This window comes from Amborella trichopoda, chromosome 4, assembly GCF_054954075.1.
Source record: "Amborella trichopoda isolate Santa Cruz 75 chromosome 4, AtrichopodaSantaCruz75HAP2 v2.0, whole genome shotgun sequence".
Lineage (NCBI taxonomy): Eukaryota > Viridiplantae > Streptophyta > Magnoliopsida > Amborellales > Amborellaceae > Amborella > Amborella trichopoda.
This window is the reverse complement of record NC_142339.1, coordinates 48915666-48934021: the sequence shown is the minus strand read 5'-3', so window position 1 is coordinate 48934021 and position 18356 is coordinate 48915666. Positions and strand designations below refer to the sequence as shown.

General features: G+C 34.2%; 1 protein-coding gene across 6 annotated transcripts in view; it reads left to right on the top strand.

Moving 5' to 3' along the window:
- The first annotated feature begins 12199 nt into the window (after positions 1-12199).
- Positions 12200-18356, top strand: part of LOC18431011 (Adenine nucleotide alpha hydrolases-like superfamily protein) — a 42561-nt gene continuing 36404 nt past the window's right edge. For all 6 annotated transcript variants that reach the window (XR_002280405.2, XR_016054638.1, XR_016054637.1 and 3 more), the window contains exons 1-3: positions 12200-12569; positions 13387-13490; positions 13603-13721. Coding sequence is in view for 3 of the 6 variants with exons in the window: in XM_011623863.3 (XP_011622165.1) it covers positions 12359-12569; positions 13387-13490; positions 13603-13721 (434 nt within the window). In the remaining 3 variants the exon portion in view is untranslated. The remainder of the gene's footprint in view (positions 12570-13386; positions 13491-13602; positions 13722-18356) is intronic.

Below are 18356 nucleotides of genomic sequence, written 5' to 3'. Positions count from 1 at the left end.
TTGGTTTAATCGGCCTAATGAGCCGATTCAACTGTTTTAACCGAATAAGTCTCGGTCGTTCAAAAAAGTGTTGAAAAAAATATTATTGTTTTTTTACTAAAATATGAAAAGCATATAAAGAATGATTAAAACAAAACACATTCAAAATGAAGTTGAAAATTTATGGAAAAAAAATACATTTTAACCCATTTTATAGTTTTCATGGGCTAGTTTTAAAATTTCCTAAAAAAGATGGAAAAAATATAAAAGTGAGTATTAAGGACCAAATTTTTTTTAATCTTCACCATAATGTAAAGAATATTTAAAAATGCATTACAAATCAATTTTTTATTTTTGAGAATTTATATATATTTTTTGATATATATATATATATATATATTTTAAATACTGGATGATCACCTTGGCCAGTTCCGATCTAACCGAGCGGATAGCAGTTAGATTAGGCAATTTTACGAACAATGGTGAGGACCATGTATAAGAGGTGAGATGTAAGCCTGGCTGGAAAGGTATATCGAGCCTTCCACGCACTATATGCACCACTCAGCCTACACAAGGATTAGGGGAAGGTGACGAACTTCTCATTAGAAGAGCATACTTGTGATCCCTACTATCTTTTTTTTGTTTTTGTTTTTGTTTTTATTTTTGTTTTTTTATTATGTAATTTATTTATTTATTTTTTTGGGTAATTTAGTGGAGAAGACAGGCTCCTGCCCATTTTTTTCATATAGATTAGAGAGTTAGTTGTTCTTGAAGGTGTCAGTGGGTGGTGTCAATAGGATTGAAAACCACAATGTGATAACTAGGTATGGGGGTGCTACTACCACGACCTAGCCCCTTTCTTGTTTATGTTACCTTTTCAAGTAAGTGATAGTTTGGTGTCGAAAATCAAGTGAATTTCATGTAGAATGTTTTTTTTTTTTTTGTGGATAAGGTCATGCACAATATTTTTTAAGTGGAGACGATGGATTGGATAGGTCACTATCCGTTCCAATTTGAAGTGTCAAAATCGGCGAGTCAGATTTGCTCCATAGTGTTTTTCTTTAAAAAAAAGAGAAATTTCAATAAAAAATTATAAAAATAAAAGAAGAAAAACATTTAAAATCAAATTCCAAATTTGGATTTCATCTAAAAGGGAGCTACTAATCAAAATCAACATAAATATTAAAACAAGTAACACTTAAATAAGTAAAAAATTGATCTCAAAATAAAAAGAAAGAATACATGTTTTTCGTCTTTTAGTTTCATCTGCTAGGGAGCTATAGATACAAAAAAAAATGATTATGATCTATTTGAAAAAGATAGAAATCGTGTTTTTGTAGAGAAAATGGATAAAACAACGCAGGAGAATCAAGAAAAATGGTGGACACATGGTAGAAAAAAACAATATTAGATATTATTTGTTTTGATTCAAAAGAGCTATGTTGTGTGGCCCCATGGTGCATCAATGTTGCAAAATGTTTGCATGTAGCTGCAACCGCTTAGCTTAGCGCCCTCACAGGTGTGTGCATTGCATGAGCATGCACCTTCACATGTATGGTGCTCCTGCAAATGCACCAGCAACCACAATTCGTGTGCTCCCCCGCATTCACCATAAGGGACTACTATGCTCGACCATGTAGTGCTCATGAACATGCATGCCTGCGTCTAGGACGATTCTTCTATGGCTGTGTGGTCCACAAGACCACATTGGACAACACAGGCTGCAATGCGTGTGCCCATGACAAACATGTATTCACTACTGTAGTGTGGCCTAGTAGTCATCTACACGCGAATTCGATGCTGACCAGGCTAAGAGAAGTCTGATTTGTCCAAGATCGTGCACAAACTTAGTTATTTAAATAAGTCAATAGATCTATTCTTTGTAAATTTGTAGACCAGTCAGTTTAGGTGGTGCGAAATTCAAAATAAGCAAAAAAAAGAAAGAAATAGAAAACAAGAACAAGATATCTACTAAAGAAAAAAAAAAAAAAAACAAGAAAGTAGAAATAAAGATGAGCAAAATAGAATAAAGATATTAACAGAGAAAGTAAAGATGAATAACAATCAAAATAAAGAGAGGATTGAAGGAATCATGAAGAACATATCTACTGAAATAAAACTGAATAACGAAAGGAAACAATAAAGCAAAGCAATAATTATAAGAAAATAAAAAAGAAAGAAATAACCCGGAAATCAGGCCCTCAGGCCTAGCGCTAAGAGTTGGGCCTGGATCAGACAGTAAATATGAGTCATTCATCGTCGACCTTCAAGTTAAGGATCCTGATTGATGAAAGTACCTTGGGGAAAGAGAAAGATGCCTAGGAACTTCACATCTAGGGCTTTGGATTACTGAAATAGGTTGATTTTTAATATTTGAAGTTGGCAGGGGCAGGATCCTAGAGCTAGGGTTTGAATGGCCTAAAGCTAGGGTTTGGGTGTTGTATGGTTTGTATGATTGAAATTAGGCTTAAGGTTTCTGTTTAGGTCTCTGGATGTTGAAAAGATTGACAATATGACTTATATAGACAAAATACACCCTAAAACAGGAAAACGGTGGTCTGAATTAGTAAAGAGGGGCCCTTAATGTGCACCACATTTCCCGATGTAGGCCTCTCTCCTCCGCGCGATAGTTTGCAGTGTGAAAAAGAACTCGGTTCAGAACCTTTACAGGAATGATCAAAACATCGCATTGAGTCTAAGGGCAGTGGTATGATCGAATTTGGATGCTTCTAGAAGGATTGCATTGCATGAATTTTTACTTTCAGGCTATGTAAATTGCCAGTTTTGAAAATCTAGTTCCCTAATTGGAGATTCTGCAATGTTGACATGCCTGTCTAGGGTGTTTTGGAATATTTGGCTTCTAAAATAGGATATTCAGGATAATTAGGAAATTTTTGAAATACTTAGGTTCTCTAAAATTGGATATTTGGGATCTATAAAATATTCCAGGGATATTATGGGTTGGACTGTGATTTGGGCATGACAATGCTTTAGTATGTCCTGTGGTGTATTAGGATACTGTACTCCAGGATTTAAGAGTTCGGATATAAAATTAAATTCAGAAGGGGAGGGGGGTCTACAAGTATGTGGCCAATTTCTTTGGGATAAATATTCATAAGAAATCACCAAGAAATTTTGAAAAGTCTTTCTAGTAGTAAATGGCTAAGCCTCATCATATATAGAAAGATATGAATAAATAAGTAAATAAGAATTATCAGGTAGACGCTGGAGAGGCTAAACATTTATAATAAACCTATAAAATGGTAAAGTGTGGGACTTATGGGCAACTCCTTCTCTGCCAAAGTAGTGGAAAAAGGGATGGTCGGACTGAAGCTCATGATCGGTAATATCGTCACTCTTCTTCATACATATCACTCCTGAAGTCTAGAAGAACTTGGTGTTGGCCTATATTCTGATATATATTGTTTCAGGCCATATTATAAAAGAATGGTGTATTTGTTGGTATGGAATGCACTTGTGATGAAATGTTTAAATTTAATTTGTCAAATGAAATGGGTGGATCATCTTACTCTTACTGGGTTGATTCTTTTAATTTATCTATTAAAGAAAATTGGTACTTTTGATTTAATTCTGAAGTGTGAGAGAACTGATTGAGAATGCTCTATGCTTTTTTTTTTTTTCGTTTTTGTTTTGGGGTTGTGCGTGTATGATCTAAAATCATAAGAAAATCATTTTCCTATGTGGAAAGGAGTTTATTTTGGAATTATTTCATGATTATATTTCTGATCTTAGATATATGCAAACTTGTGGTGACAAGAAATAATTTATGAATTTTATTGTTTATTTTTTAAGATAACATTCATGTTTACTTAATTTCAAGATAATGAAGAAACGTTTGATATATTCAAGATTTACAAAACTAAAGTTGAAAACCAGTTATAAATTTGAAAATCAAAATTCGTATAAGTGATAGAGGTGGTAGATATTTAAATAGATTTTGCACTAAATAACTGCCCCTAAACCCCATAAACATTGTACCTTAATGGCTGAGCCAGAACAGAGTCGAACACATATGACATGGTTAATGTCATGCTCATCAGTTCTAGTCTCCTTGCTATTTTTATGGGGAGAATCCTTAATGTTTGATCCTATATTTGAACAAGATTGACATTCTAAGTCCAATGTTGTATCATTTAGGCTCTGGAAATGTAGTAAATCTTATTTAGGATTGCTCAATATTTTGGGCTAATGTAAGGCTCCTTGACTCTAAGTCCAATGTAAGGCTCCTTGACTTTAAAACTTGTCAATGATGAATGGGGTTCTCTGTTGGCCAATATTAACTTGAGAGAGATTTGCCCCTTGGTTCTAAGCTTGTGGGTTGTAACTGAGTTTTGAAAAAATAAAATTAGGAAAGAGGTAGCATTGAGAAATTCAAAGGTAGACTGATTGCTAAGGATTTAGGTATAAAGGAGGTCTTAACTTGTTCGATAGATATGTCGAATTGGCTTGAACAACAAAGGTACTCACTGCATGGGCTCTGATAGATTGTCCCGAAATTCACCTCGTAAATGTTGAGACGACATTTCAGAAGTGCGAACAAACTGAAGAAATGTACATGAAGCAATCTGAAGGATTTGTTCTAAAGGGGCACATCTAAACTTGCAAAATCCTTATATGATTTGAAATAAGTACTAAAAGAGCAGCATAAAAATTTTGGAGTAATCCTCTTTCATGAATTCTACATCAGTGGTAGTGATAGATATGTACATGACAAAGTTTTAAATGCTGATATATTCATTGTATGCATGTCTATAGATGATATTCTTAACAAAGTTTTAAATGCTGATATATTCATTGTATGCATGTCTATAGATGATATTCCTATAATAGGTAGTGACATTGCATGGATTGAAGGCACTACGAATATACTAACTTTTGAATTTAATCTATTACCCAAATATGACATAATCATAGTGGATTATATAAGCTCTAACCAGAACTTGGTGCATCTGTCAAGGACCTTGTCAGTCAGAAGGATGGTATTGAACTCAATGTAAGATGAATCATAAAGTGATGGCATGTTTCTTGGTAGATGAGGAGTTCCTATGTCCAAGGTTCAAGGGAATAACAAGTCACTTGTGTGACAAGCTTGAAGCACCACAATTCCTTCTTACGAAAATTATAGGTTTTTTTGTTCCATCAAATGCTATGTGGTGCAAGGAACTGGAACTTATGGAGTTGATCTATTCTCTTAATGAGTCCATATTCCTAGATGATGATGAGCCTAAGAAAGGTTATATAATAATATGGCATAATCCATATATTTACCTATATGAGTATGAAAGCAAAGTCGCTTCTTCTAATAAATTAGTTTTATATACAGTGTTCATAAGGACTAGGAAAAAGTTCTTATAAGGTTACAACTTTAAAATAAATTTTCATCTGCTCTCCACTCAATAATTTTTTGCGCCAATACCCTTTTATAATATTGGAAGGTTACAACTTTAAAATGTAGAATTAAGGCGCACCTAAAAAATCGATAAGAAAAAGTTATTTTGATGTTAAAAAACCCCTTTATTGATCATTTCAGCATCAAAGTGTATGAATATGGAAGAAACAAAAAGATTTCAAGCCGTGCATCGTACAACACATTATCTGGATTGTTTATTTTCAAGATTTTCATGTGTTCATAGATCTACTTGATTTGAACCATTTTTGGAGTTTAATATTTTATCCTTAGAGATGAAAATTGATTCTCATTCATTCTAATAATTTTTTATACTAAAATTACATCTTATGACAAAATTTGGAGATGAGCCTTAATTTGATTGTTTACAGTTAGACCACACTCTTACATATATCCTATTTGATATCATGGTTGATCTCTTCTCTCTCCCATTTTTGTTTTGGCCCGAGTTTTGTTACGGAAAAATCTCTATAGCCTCGGATTTTCTTAACCAAGTTTCTTCCGGTTGGTAACAAATCAAAGCTATAAAATATGTGCTCCTAAGTGACTTTTCTTGAGCTTGCAACTCAGACAAGTTTGTATAGTGCTTCAATGGGCCTGGTTATTTCTTGGGGGCATTCTCATCGCGATCCAACTGCATCTTGAATTCTTTAAGCTAGAGGCATTAAATACCTCAAAGACAGAGGGCATCTCATGTCTCTAGATCCACTTGTTGAAACAAAAGGGATCAGTTTAATCTGTTTTGGTAAAGTCTGAGTTTCGTTTCTTGGAAATTTATAACAGTTCGTTAGTAGAAGATTAAGCACCATTTCAAACTCAGAGTTCATAGTTATTCTTTGATAGTCAGAAAGTGGAGCGTTGTTCTCTTCTCTTAGCATAAACTTTGCTTTTGCAAAGAACTTATTTTGTCCTCCATTAGGGAGGGCATGCAGTTTTGGTTTCCTGCGCCGCCAAACGCAGAACTGCTATAGTGTTAGGATCGTTATATTTTTTATTCTAAATTTTCCTGCAAACAAACGAGACCTTAAAGAACCTTTGAAGTTGACTCAGGAAAAGCATCCGTTAGGTGGCTAGTGTAAGCAGAAAAAAATGGTCCTTTTAAGGTTTTTTTTAAAGAAGTCTTTGAATCCAAAAAATAGTGCATCTTGCAACGCATTATCTAGAACATCGATTTTCATGATTTTCATATGTTTATAGGTCTACTAGATTTTAACCATTTTTGGAGTTTAACATTTTCTAATTAGATTAGAAATAGGTTTTAAGATAATCTTAGAAAGTTTTTATAACAAAGTTATATGTTATAATAAAATTTAGAGGTACGCCTTAATTGGATTGTTTAAGGTTGTTGCAACCTTATAAAAACCGCATTCTTTATCTATAGTTAAGGTTGCTAAGTAGGTGGAAACTAACTAGCTCCGTAGGACTTAGTCCGGTACGAGGCCGGATTTAAGGGTTGGTTGTGCTAGTTTGACCCAAAACTTAAGGGCCGCATAAATGACAATCCCGGCTGGGCCCTAGGTTTTGAGGCTCAAAAGTTCCTCATTGTGGCGGTTGGGGCCCTCACTATGCCCTACCAAATTATAGAAGGTAGACCCTTATCGGAATTGAAGGTTGAACCTTCCTTATATTTATGTTTGAGATAAGAAAGCCTAAAAAGTCGTTGTATACTTTATTACACTAATTGCATAATTCTTACTTTCGATATAAAGATTATATATTATATTATTAGATAAGAATATTTTATTATTTAAATAATGAAAAATCATACAAGTAATGAAATAAATAGTCAAATCATATTACAATAGTTGGGAGTGATTTCATTGTTCTATAATAATATAATGAAACAATCTTTAAAAACTATGTTAGGGCCATATGTTTGACACTTACTTTTAAATATACACTATTTTCATTCTATGAATAATCACACAAAAAATAATTTAAGTACAATATAAAAGGTATCTTTTTAGCCCAACTAATATAGGTCATCCATTTCAATTAGATCTTAGATCTACGGATCTTTTTCCTTTCAAAATTTTTAGATAGTTTTATCGACATTAGATAAAACATTGTTGAAATTGAAAAAAAAAAAAGATTTTGAATTTATAGAGACCTAGATATTGAAATTCACCAAGTGGATGATCTAAATTCATTTTTTAAAGAAACTAGTTTTGGCCATATTCAGGGTGCAAGTTGAATTTTATTTATTTATAGTCTGATTATTGAGATGAAGATAGTGCGTGTGCAAAATTTGGAGTCATACAAATGCCACAGACGTAGTTTTCTAGAAGTGTGTTTTCATCATATTACATTGATATGGTTGACATGAGATCATCCTCCTACAATAATACAATAAAATATATTTAAAAAAATATAAGTAATGAACACAATAATAGTTAAATAAAACTATATTTACCGTGTGGTTTGTATAAGATTGCAACCTTAAAAAATCAAATAAATGTACACTTCCAAATTTTATCATAAATATAAATTTTGGTGTCAATTTTTTTTAGAATGGCTTGAAAATGTATTTTCATATCTAATTATAAAAGTTTAAACTCCAAAAATTGTTCAAATCAAGTAGATCTATAAATACTTGAAAATCTTGAAAATGGATGGTCCATATAATGTATTGCAATATACACTATTTTTAGGACTCAAAATTTATTTTTTCTTTTCATATTCATACATCTCGATGTTGAGGTGATCAATTAGAGGGCTTTCTAACATCAAAACAACTTTTTATGATGGGCTTTTGAGGTGCACCTTAATTCTATATTTAAAGTTTCAATCTTATATTGTTTTTCATAAATAATATTCAATTAAAGAAACAATAATATGTAAAAAGTATTATTTTCTACTTTATTGAATTTTAAATAAAATATAAATGATTGTGATGATTCTTTTGTTGTCTAAGGCGTCAATTTAATTTTGAAAACATCATCCACTTCCACCAATGCACCCAAGACAAATTACAAAGCAAATGAGCTATAGATGCGGTATTTTGTTAGTAATCTTTTGAGGACCGGCGCTTGTTGCATGAGTCTATCTCACATTTCTAGATATGAAACGAAGTGTAGTGTAAATATCTCCACATATATCATATGTTCACTTATTAATATTGCAGGTTTGAAAGTGTATGGAGCAGTGGTTTAAAAAACGGATCACTGTCCTGGATCAGTGAATCGTCGATTCGGATCAAGAATCAGCCGAATCGATCAGATTAAGCCTTAAAAAAAGTCTAAAAATTTTATTAAAATTCATTATAAATGTTGTTTTTTAAAAATCTAATTAGAAATGAGGATACTACATTATTAACTTTCATTTTTTTCATCAATATGTGAATATTGAGATGTTTTTTTCCTGTATGTCCTTATGTTAACTATTAAATTTACATCACATGAAAAAAAAGAATCATAGAATTATCATAGATGAAGTATATAATCATACATGGACTATAATTAATAATGGATTAAATCGATGAAAAAATGACAACCAAAATCTCGAATTGACGGAAAACCAATCCTCTAAAAAAAACCCAAAATTATTACAACCTAACTAACTATAAAAATTGTTGGTTTACATTCTATAGTTATTTTATTATACAAATATTTTTAAAAAAACATTGAAATTACCTGCCTCTTTTCTATCAATATGTTTCTTCTCTGTCTCTCTCTCTTTTGAATCTATAATCCATTCTCTCTCTAAATTCTCCAAGAGGCTTCCTTCCTCTCTTCTTCTTTCTCTCTCAAAAATCAGTATTCCGATCTCTCTCTATTTTTTTATCTTTCTCTAAAATCTGTAATCCAGTATCTCTCTCTCTAAAAACAACACCTTCTTGTCTTACCATGAATAAACGAGAATAGCACGGTGCTTGCAAAACCGCTCTTTCCACCATATGGATCTACTTGATTTTAATCATTTTTTTATTTTAAAAATTTATAATAAGATATGAAAATAGATTTTGAGATAATCTTAATAATTAACAATTTTGTATACCAAAATTGCATGTTATGATAAAATTTGGAGGTGCACCATAATTGGAATGTTCACGGTTGTAACCTTATAAAAACCACACCCGGAAAGGCAAAGCACTCAGGAGAGAGGGCTCTTGTTAAAAGTGTGGAAAGGGTAGATATCTAAAAGTGTGGAAAGCGTAGATATACTTTTAGATATATCCACTTTTAGAGCAACATGGACACATGTGTCTACGGGTTGAACCACATGTCACTTGATGGACACGGACACATATGTCGACACTTCTAAAAATACATATGACAGTGCCATATAGTGTCTACTGGCGTACCCATTTTCTAGATATATTTCATTTTTGGAATTTGGCATTTATTTGAAAATATCATTCTTCAACTAATAATATTTTATTTTTAAAATAAACATATTTTTGAACAATAGAAAATAAAAAAATATTTTTATTTTCTATTAAAGGTGTGAGTGTTATAATCACATGATTTTGGATGGATACATTAAGACCCTGTTCAATAACCATGCAATCAGGGTGCAATATTTTGAATTAATAATTAACTAATGGTTTTTAGTTTTTTTCCATGTAGTTTGACCCAACCTTGCCATTGGACTATAATAAATATTTTATGAATAAAATTATGATTCATAAAATAACAATTTTAAAATATTAATTAATTTATTTTTTATGATGCTTTACTATATTTATAACATATAAGTTATTGAACAAACATATCATGTTCAGATGTTGGTGTTAAGTTTACATTTCTGATATCACATCCGTGTCATAAGTCAACACATGTGTCCATTTCTATAGAACATGAAGGTAGATCCTCGTAATGAGAATACATGAAAAAGAGCTGAAAAAGGCACGTGAGCTCAAGATGGATATATCTAAACGTGTGGAACGGGTAGATATCAGAATGACGGTACATCAAAGGTTTCAATGGTCAGATCTGGGTTTGAATGGCAAGTCACATGAATCTACAGTGTCCATGCAATTCCATATACATGACACAGATTGTCGCGTTTTCACAGCTCTTCTATCAGACAAGTAATGATAATGTGGAGTCAATATATTCACCATGAGTTCAATGTATGATTTGATGAGTCTAGCAAGTTTTAGCTATGTACGCGGTCACATGTAGAAATGCGGGCTTTTAATAAATCTATTTTTGAGATGGATTTTTAGACTTAATTTTTAAAGATATGTAATCTCTAACATGGAGATCATGAATATTAAAAGATAAATAAATTTTAAAAAATTAGAAATAATAATTCCTTTAATAACACATTTGGACCGTTAGTTTCAATTGTTGTTTTTAGATGGACCACATATTTGCATCCATCTTTAAAATGGGTTCTTTATACTTTTGGACCACATATGTAGAAATGCTGTCCAAAACAATTTTCCTTTGGAAAGGGAATTTGGCTAATTTATGAACGTAGATCAAGTTGAGGTGAGATTTGCGCCATTCGAGTACTCTTTTAATAGTTGCAGTTTTCGATAAATTACTTAACTGGAAATTATGGAATTTGTGTGGACTTTCCCAACTTTTGGTGACCATATGGCGCATGAGAAACTTTTAAGGGTGTCTATAAACCTAGACTATACTTTTTTTTCGTTTTAAGAAAAACTTCAGACACCCCTCCTCCCCCTGAAAAACACGTTTGATACCACACTCTTTAAATATGTGCTGATCTTAGAATTGAGATTAACTCAAATTCTTACAAAATGAGTTAAAAGAAACATTTTTGATACCACACAATTTAGGGTGAACTTTGGGACAATTCTAATGAGTCTAGGTTAGGCTTAATATGGTCTTTAGGACTTGAAATTTGAGGCTTTTAAGCAAATTTTCTCATAGGTGTTAATCCTAATACTTTTTTCTTTTTTTCAGCCACCCCCTCGAATACAAAAGTTTATCTATTTATTTTTACCAAAATACTCTCTTATCGATTATCTTTCTAAGCCAAACTGACACAAAACGTGTCGAACAAGCACAACTTGTAAAGAGCCAGTTCGACGCATTTTTTGTGCCAGACCAGCTCTATATTCAACGTGTGTTGGTCACATACATTTTTGTGCCACAACTTGTATAGAAGTTGAACATATTTTTTGGGTCGAACCGGCTCTAATTCAACTTATACTAGTCCAACACATTTTTGTGTTGGACCGACACCAGTTGGAAGTCAGGTAGATTGATAATTATATAAAAACTTAGAAAATAGAGGGTCTAGATAATATGTTGCAAGATGCACTATTTTTGGGAGTCGAAATTATTTTCTTTCTATCTCTATATATCTCAATATCGAGATGATCAATTGCAGGGTTTTCAACATTAAAATAATCTTTTTCAATGGATTTTAGAAGTGATATAAGGTTGGAACTTTATATGAACTTTTCCCTTGTTACTTTTCTTAAGCCCATAAAAATTTTGAAATAGACTGTTCATATAATGTGTCGCAAGATGCATTATTTTAAAGACCTAATATCTCTTTTTTTTCTCCATATCTATAATCTTGATGTCGAGGTTATCGATTAGATAGTTTCTTAACATCAAAAGACCATTTCCTAAAGATCTTAGAATTGCACCTTAATTGTGCATTTTAAAATATCAAATCTTTTATAAGCTATTTCATTTTTGTTTTTATTTATTTATTTATTTATTTTTTACGGAGAATATTTTTGCAGCGCAGAACCTCTGCGGTTTTATTCACGAAAGCCGAATACCCACGTGCGTGCACATATGCGCCTCCAGGTCAGCTCGATGGTTTTTTAAAAAGCAGGGGGAAGCGAAACCTCATTCCTGTATTTTATTGAGAGAGAAAGAGGATAGTCCTGTAATTTAGAGAGAGAGAGATTGTATTTCATCCTGGATTCCTTTTTGTTGAGAGATATTTGTTTCTCTGTCATTGAGATTTGAGAGAAATTTTTTTGATGATCGATTCCTTTGTGGAGAGAGAGAAGCTATGGATGGAAAGCTAGGGTGCGTAGTGGCAGCGGTTGATGGCGGAGAGGAAAGCATGAATGCGTTAGGATGGGCCCTCAATAACCTAAAGCTTCGACCGCCGTCAAGTCCAGGTTCGGACGATGCAGGGAAACTGGTAATCCTTCACGTTCAGTCCCCTCCTAACATTGCTGCTGGCCTCAACCCAGGTGGCATCCCCTTTGGTGGACCCAGTAAGCCCTTCTCTCTATCTATTGAATTGCTCTCTCTCTCTCTCCCCCTCTCTATCTCTCTCCAATTTATCGAACCGGAATCTCTCTCTCGATATTTCCATTTGTATGATTCAAATTATCTTTTTTTTTTTTTTTTTGGGTTTCTGGATGTTGTAATCCTTTGATACTTACATGGACATCTGGTTTGAATTTCTCTTCCCTTTTCGTTTGATCCAATTTGACTCCTTTGTAAATCTTTGACATCTATTGGTCACTCTTTCTTCAATTTCTTCTAAATGGATTTATCGATATCATCTGAGATTTGAATGGTAGTTAGTTATTTTCTGTTTTAGTCCTTCTCTGCAATTTTTATTTTGGTAATTTTGCAAATTCATTATAAAAAATCTTACTGAATTTGATTTCTTTCAACTGTTATTTATTCCCAATACCAGCTTACCGATTATTATGGTATTTATCTCTAATATCTGTCTAGGTTTATTTTTATTTGGTAATACTCTCTATCCTCCCCCTCTCTCTCTCTCTCTCTCTATATATATATATATATATATATATATATATATATATATATATATATATATATATATATATATATATATATCTGTTTGATGAGTTGTTTTTCTCTATTATTTCCTCTTAAGAGTTTTTCTGTGATTGCTTTTCTCTAGGACATGTACATATTGTGATTTGTGCTTCTGCTAAATTAATGGAGTCTTTATTTGCATTTTTTGTAGAAAATTTCAGTCTTTTTTATTGTTGATGGAAAGTATATACTTAGTTCTTTATTTTTTTTAATTCTATACTGTTTTCTATTTTTTAGCTTACGTTGAAGTTCCTGCTTTTGCTGCTGCTATCGAGGCTCACCAGAAACGTATCAGCAACGCGATCATTTCTCATGCCGTGGGAATATGTTCTGGGAAAAATGTGAGCTGAGCTTTGATTTGTTATTTAGTCTTTATTTCATTTATGGGTTTATGTAGCTGTATAATACTTTGAATTATGGATGTTAAGATGATCGAATTGGTTCACGTTTCAGGTAAATGTTGAGACAAAGGTTGTTGTGGGTGATCCAAAGGAGCTTATATGTGAAATGACCACTAAATTACATGCAGATTTGTTGGTAATGGGAAGCCATGCTTATGGTGCTATTAAAAGGTAAAATTGGTTCAACTCATTCTATTTAAATAGATATTACGATAGAGCACGGCTTTTGGTTTTGTTGTATTTGGATCTTCATCTTCATCACTTATGCATTGGTTCTTGTAATTGGTGAAAATGTTGCAATTGTCACTATGGATTTCTCTTGGACTCCTTAGAATTATGGGCCATTTTTTTGCACAACTTGTAGAGACAACTGTGTTTTTCACCTTATAAAAATATCTGACAACTTCTAAGAAAGCTCCTTATTGCAGTCCCACTTACATCTAGTTTCGCCTCCTAATCCATTGATGCAACCTTTTCCTCTTTAGTAAATTCTTTTTGTTGTCTTGATCATAGCTAAAAATGGTTGTTGGATTCTGATCATTACTTGCATCTTACATTGTCTGTCTATTAACTAAGCTTGTTGGTGGTGCCACTGTTTGTACTTTAGTTAATCTGATGTCTTTATAGGCATGTTAGGAATAATTTTACACTACAATTACTATCATGAGAAATCAGAAATGGAATTACGATGATGTGGTTGTTTGTGAGCCAATTTATGTTGTAATATGCTAGTCAATGCAAGTTAGAAGCAGGACACATTTGCTTATATAGCTTGAAGTCTATGTTCTTATATTCCTTTTGATTTTATATCTCTGTTTTCCATCAGCCGTCAGGTGATTGTAAAATGAAATATTATCAGAAATCCAGGGGCCAGTTCTTTATGGATTATTTCGAGGCCATGAGTATTTTGGAGAAATCACTTTTTGCTTCACTGAGTGCTTTATTCTCTTTTTGTATGTCATATCCCGAATAAATTTTCTAGTGTGAAACAGCACGTCTAGGAGTATAATGGAACGCAGACAATTATCAGAAAGTTAACATTATCAAAGAAAAAAAATAGGGGACGATTGTCAAGTTCATACCTAAGAGCAAACTGGATTGTGGATGTCGCTGATGTAGTGGCATGGTGAGCAACATTGCAGTTAATGGCTCATTTCTTTCCAACCATGTTTCCATGGGAGATGAATTAACTCTTGCTTCAATGTGCTGATAAGGTCTTGGACCTGAACCTCTTTTTGAACCATTTCATAGCAAGGTAGATTATGTCCCTAGGCTCAAACAAGGTGGAAGTGAATGATGACTAATCTACATTCCAATGGTTTATAGAAGAGACATTTTCAGAGGATCTGTTATCAACTTATTGGCTTTCACTATTATTCCTGAAAAGACAACTTCTAGCAGCAAGCCTTATTGCATACCTAACGTAGAATTTTGGGGCAGATTTTTTGTTGTGCAAGGTGATATAGATGAGCATATAAGCTTATGATTATAATAAAACTGCATGATCATGGCCACTGCACGGCCTGGTCTGGCTTGAGCTTGAGCTTGTAGAGGCCCTAAAAAAAACCAATAGTTTGGTCACTTTGGGCTTTTAAAAACTCACAAAGTAAAACTTTGGAAAGAAAAGGTTTAAAATGCAATTACGACCCCCCTTCATGATGCTCTTCCAGAAGATTTTAATCACTTGTAGGGGAAAAAAATTTGGCTATTGAATCTATCACTAGTGTAGTTTATGCCAAGGGAGATGGTTCGTTCCCTTTGAAGAGATTGGATCTTCTCGGAGAGTTTCTTAAAAGAAGGGTCGCACTTGGATGGACCAAATATATGACCAAGAACTGCTCACACCAACTCTATCCTTGTCGAGCAAAGGATAACTCTGCTCACAGGTAGCATGAAACCAAGAATCGTAGGACTACTAACTTTTGAGCCATTCCTTATGTTGAGAAGAGAATGAACGTGGTTTGTGGGTTCATCAATTCAAGCAAGCTTACTTAGTGGGCTCCTTGGTCTTTCCCAAGGATCGCAGTTACATTTCAAACATTTATTTTTCGAATTTTTACTTTGTGGGTTTTTAGAAAACTGGGAGTGACCAAACATCTCATTTTTAAGGGTGCTGTAGAGCCTGAGCCCCACGCTATGGGCACATGCATACTTGTTTGTGTGAAACGAACTAAAGAGTTTGAAGCACCTGAGAAAGCCCCGAATTTCCCTCTCTCTCTCTCTCTGTCTCTCTCTCTCTCTCTCTTAGAGTCCCCCAGGTGTCTAAACAATGACAAATACTATTTAAAATTTTAATCCCCAAGAGCTTCTTTGCTGTTTACCAATATGGGACTGTTCCTACTTCCTAATGCTTGTTTTCAAATATTTTTTCAGACCCATTTTGTACAAACCAAAATATTTTGAGTCAATCAAATCCCATACACTCGTTATGGTTACAGTTCATTGATAGCGTCTGAACTAGAGATGAGCGGTTCGAATAAATAAATGACTTTTGTGGCTCTAGATAGAATAAATGAGAAGAAAGGAACAATAATCCATAAGCTACTGTATACTATACAAGAGCCGAGTGTTGTATCAAAAATGAGTAGGAGAAAACTGCCTGCCAAGCTTGTATCACGGTCCTGATTGGAGGATTGCAAAATTCATGGCATCCCCTTTCCATCTCCGAGGTTGTTAAAGGAGTTGTTGTGATACCAAGCTTGTAATATTGTCCCCAAAGGAGAAGAGTTCACTCAGAATGTACAAGAAGTTGCTCAAGATATTGATGTCCAATTTTTCAGCACTAAGTCCACCTTCCTTGAAAGGTGCCTACTTGACCGGTGGGGTAGGTTTTTCACATTGGAGACCCTTCAATAGGAAGTCTCTTATGATGAGTTTTTGATACAGTTTGGTCTTATGTGGGAGGTAGATGAAAACAAGCGATTATACTGGTGATCCATTAAGGTTAGATCAAGTAAGTTTGGGTGAAGATTGAAGGAAAGCTGTGTCTCCAGCACGTGGGTTGCCAGGAAGTCCGTACAAATAGGCACACAGAGTTATATGGAGAGGAAGACACCATTGAAAAGACCAAGGAGGCTTAGGATTTGAATCTTGCCATAAGATACAAACTGGGAGAGGACAGTACAAACCTTATGATTTATGGGACTGGCTGGGGATCCTTCAATAGAAAGGGATCTAATGATGGGATTCTTGATACAAATTTTCATTCTGGGAAGTTGAATGAAAAGAAGCTACGATATAGTGATGATCCATTAGTAAATTTGGTGTGGACATCAAAAGTTAGAGGTCTAGTACTCAAAGGTTGAAGGAAAGCTGGGGTCCAATACTGCACATGGGATGCCTAGAATACCCAACAAAAGTATGCAGACCTAGTTATATGGACGGGAAGGCACCCTTGAAAAGACCAAGGAAGCTTAGGATGCCCATCTTGCCATAAGATACAAAATTGGGAAAGAAAAACACAGCCCTTTTTATCGTTTATAGAATTGGCTGGGGACCTAGTTCAAACTAATGAAGATTATGGGCAAGTTGCATGAGAGAATAATAAAATCAGTATAAAGCAAGTTGGCGATGGGAAAGACAAGGCGGAAGGACAAGGTAAATAGAGCAAAAGCGAATTGAATCAGATGGCTTACATCTAAAGGACTTCAGTGAAAAGGCAAGGGAAAGGGGTCAGAGCTTACATCTAAGTCCTCAGTGACATGGGTGAAAAGGAAGTGAGACAGGCCTCTTGGTGAAGGCCGTGAGTGTGTGGAAAGAAACACTTAAGAGTATCTACTTATGACAAGTGTCGAAGAAGTAGAGGACATACAAGCACCAACCCATAAATCTTTTTCTTGTAAAATGTGAATTTTTGAATTGAAACATGGACAGTTGAAGGTTGGGAGGATTGGTCCGTGGTTTCCCTTCTGATCTATTTTAACTCAGACATTGGGGGAGTCAGAGAATAAGCAAAGTTTGCATCAAGTTTTCATAAGGTTTATTTTGTCATCTGCACCACTCTAAGCCGGTAATGATCTTAGTAAGGATAGATACCGATTTCTGAACCATGACTTTACTAAGGAACTGATTTCAGATGTTGTGGAGGCTTGAAAAATTAGCTTCTTGAGATGGATCAGCCATTTCAGATATAAGGTGGATGAAAGAATATTTAATATAGCAAAATATCTTGCCTAACCTGTAGAAATCTTGCATGGCCATGACGACATTGCCACCCACAATCTTCCATAATGCTGACAGAATGAGGTTGGGTGGGCATGTGGACTGGTGCATTGCCAAATGAGATACGAAAGACTCCCTCTTTCACCTCATCCACATTTTCCAAACACTAGCTTTATGGGAAAAACATTATAGTGTACAGAGATCAGTTGATCTCCAAGACTGTAAAAAGGTCGGGAGCGAAGTTGGCCCAGAGGTAGCATGGGTGCATGATGGAGAGGGGTGGGATCAGGAGATCCTGTTTTGTTTTTTTGTTTTTTTTTTTTTTTTTGGGGGGGAAAGTGGGGGGCGGGGGAGGGTGGTGGTGTGGAAGGGGAGCTATTGGGTAGGAGTAGGAGATTTGGAAAGTGAAGTGATTGCTAGTGTTAAAGGAAGGGGTTGGATTTACGGGATTTAGAAGGTCTTGATAATGGAATAACGAGTTTGCAATATCTACATGAGTTGCTAGGGTGGAACCAGTTTCCATCTCAAGCATGATAATGCAGTCTCTCATCCGGTTATAGGAGGTCGTAGTATTAAAAAGCTCATTTTCGAATACGTCTCTTTAATGGGAGTATGAAAGTGCCTCATGTTGCAGTATGCTCATTA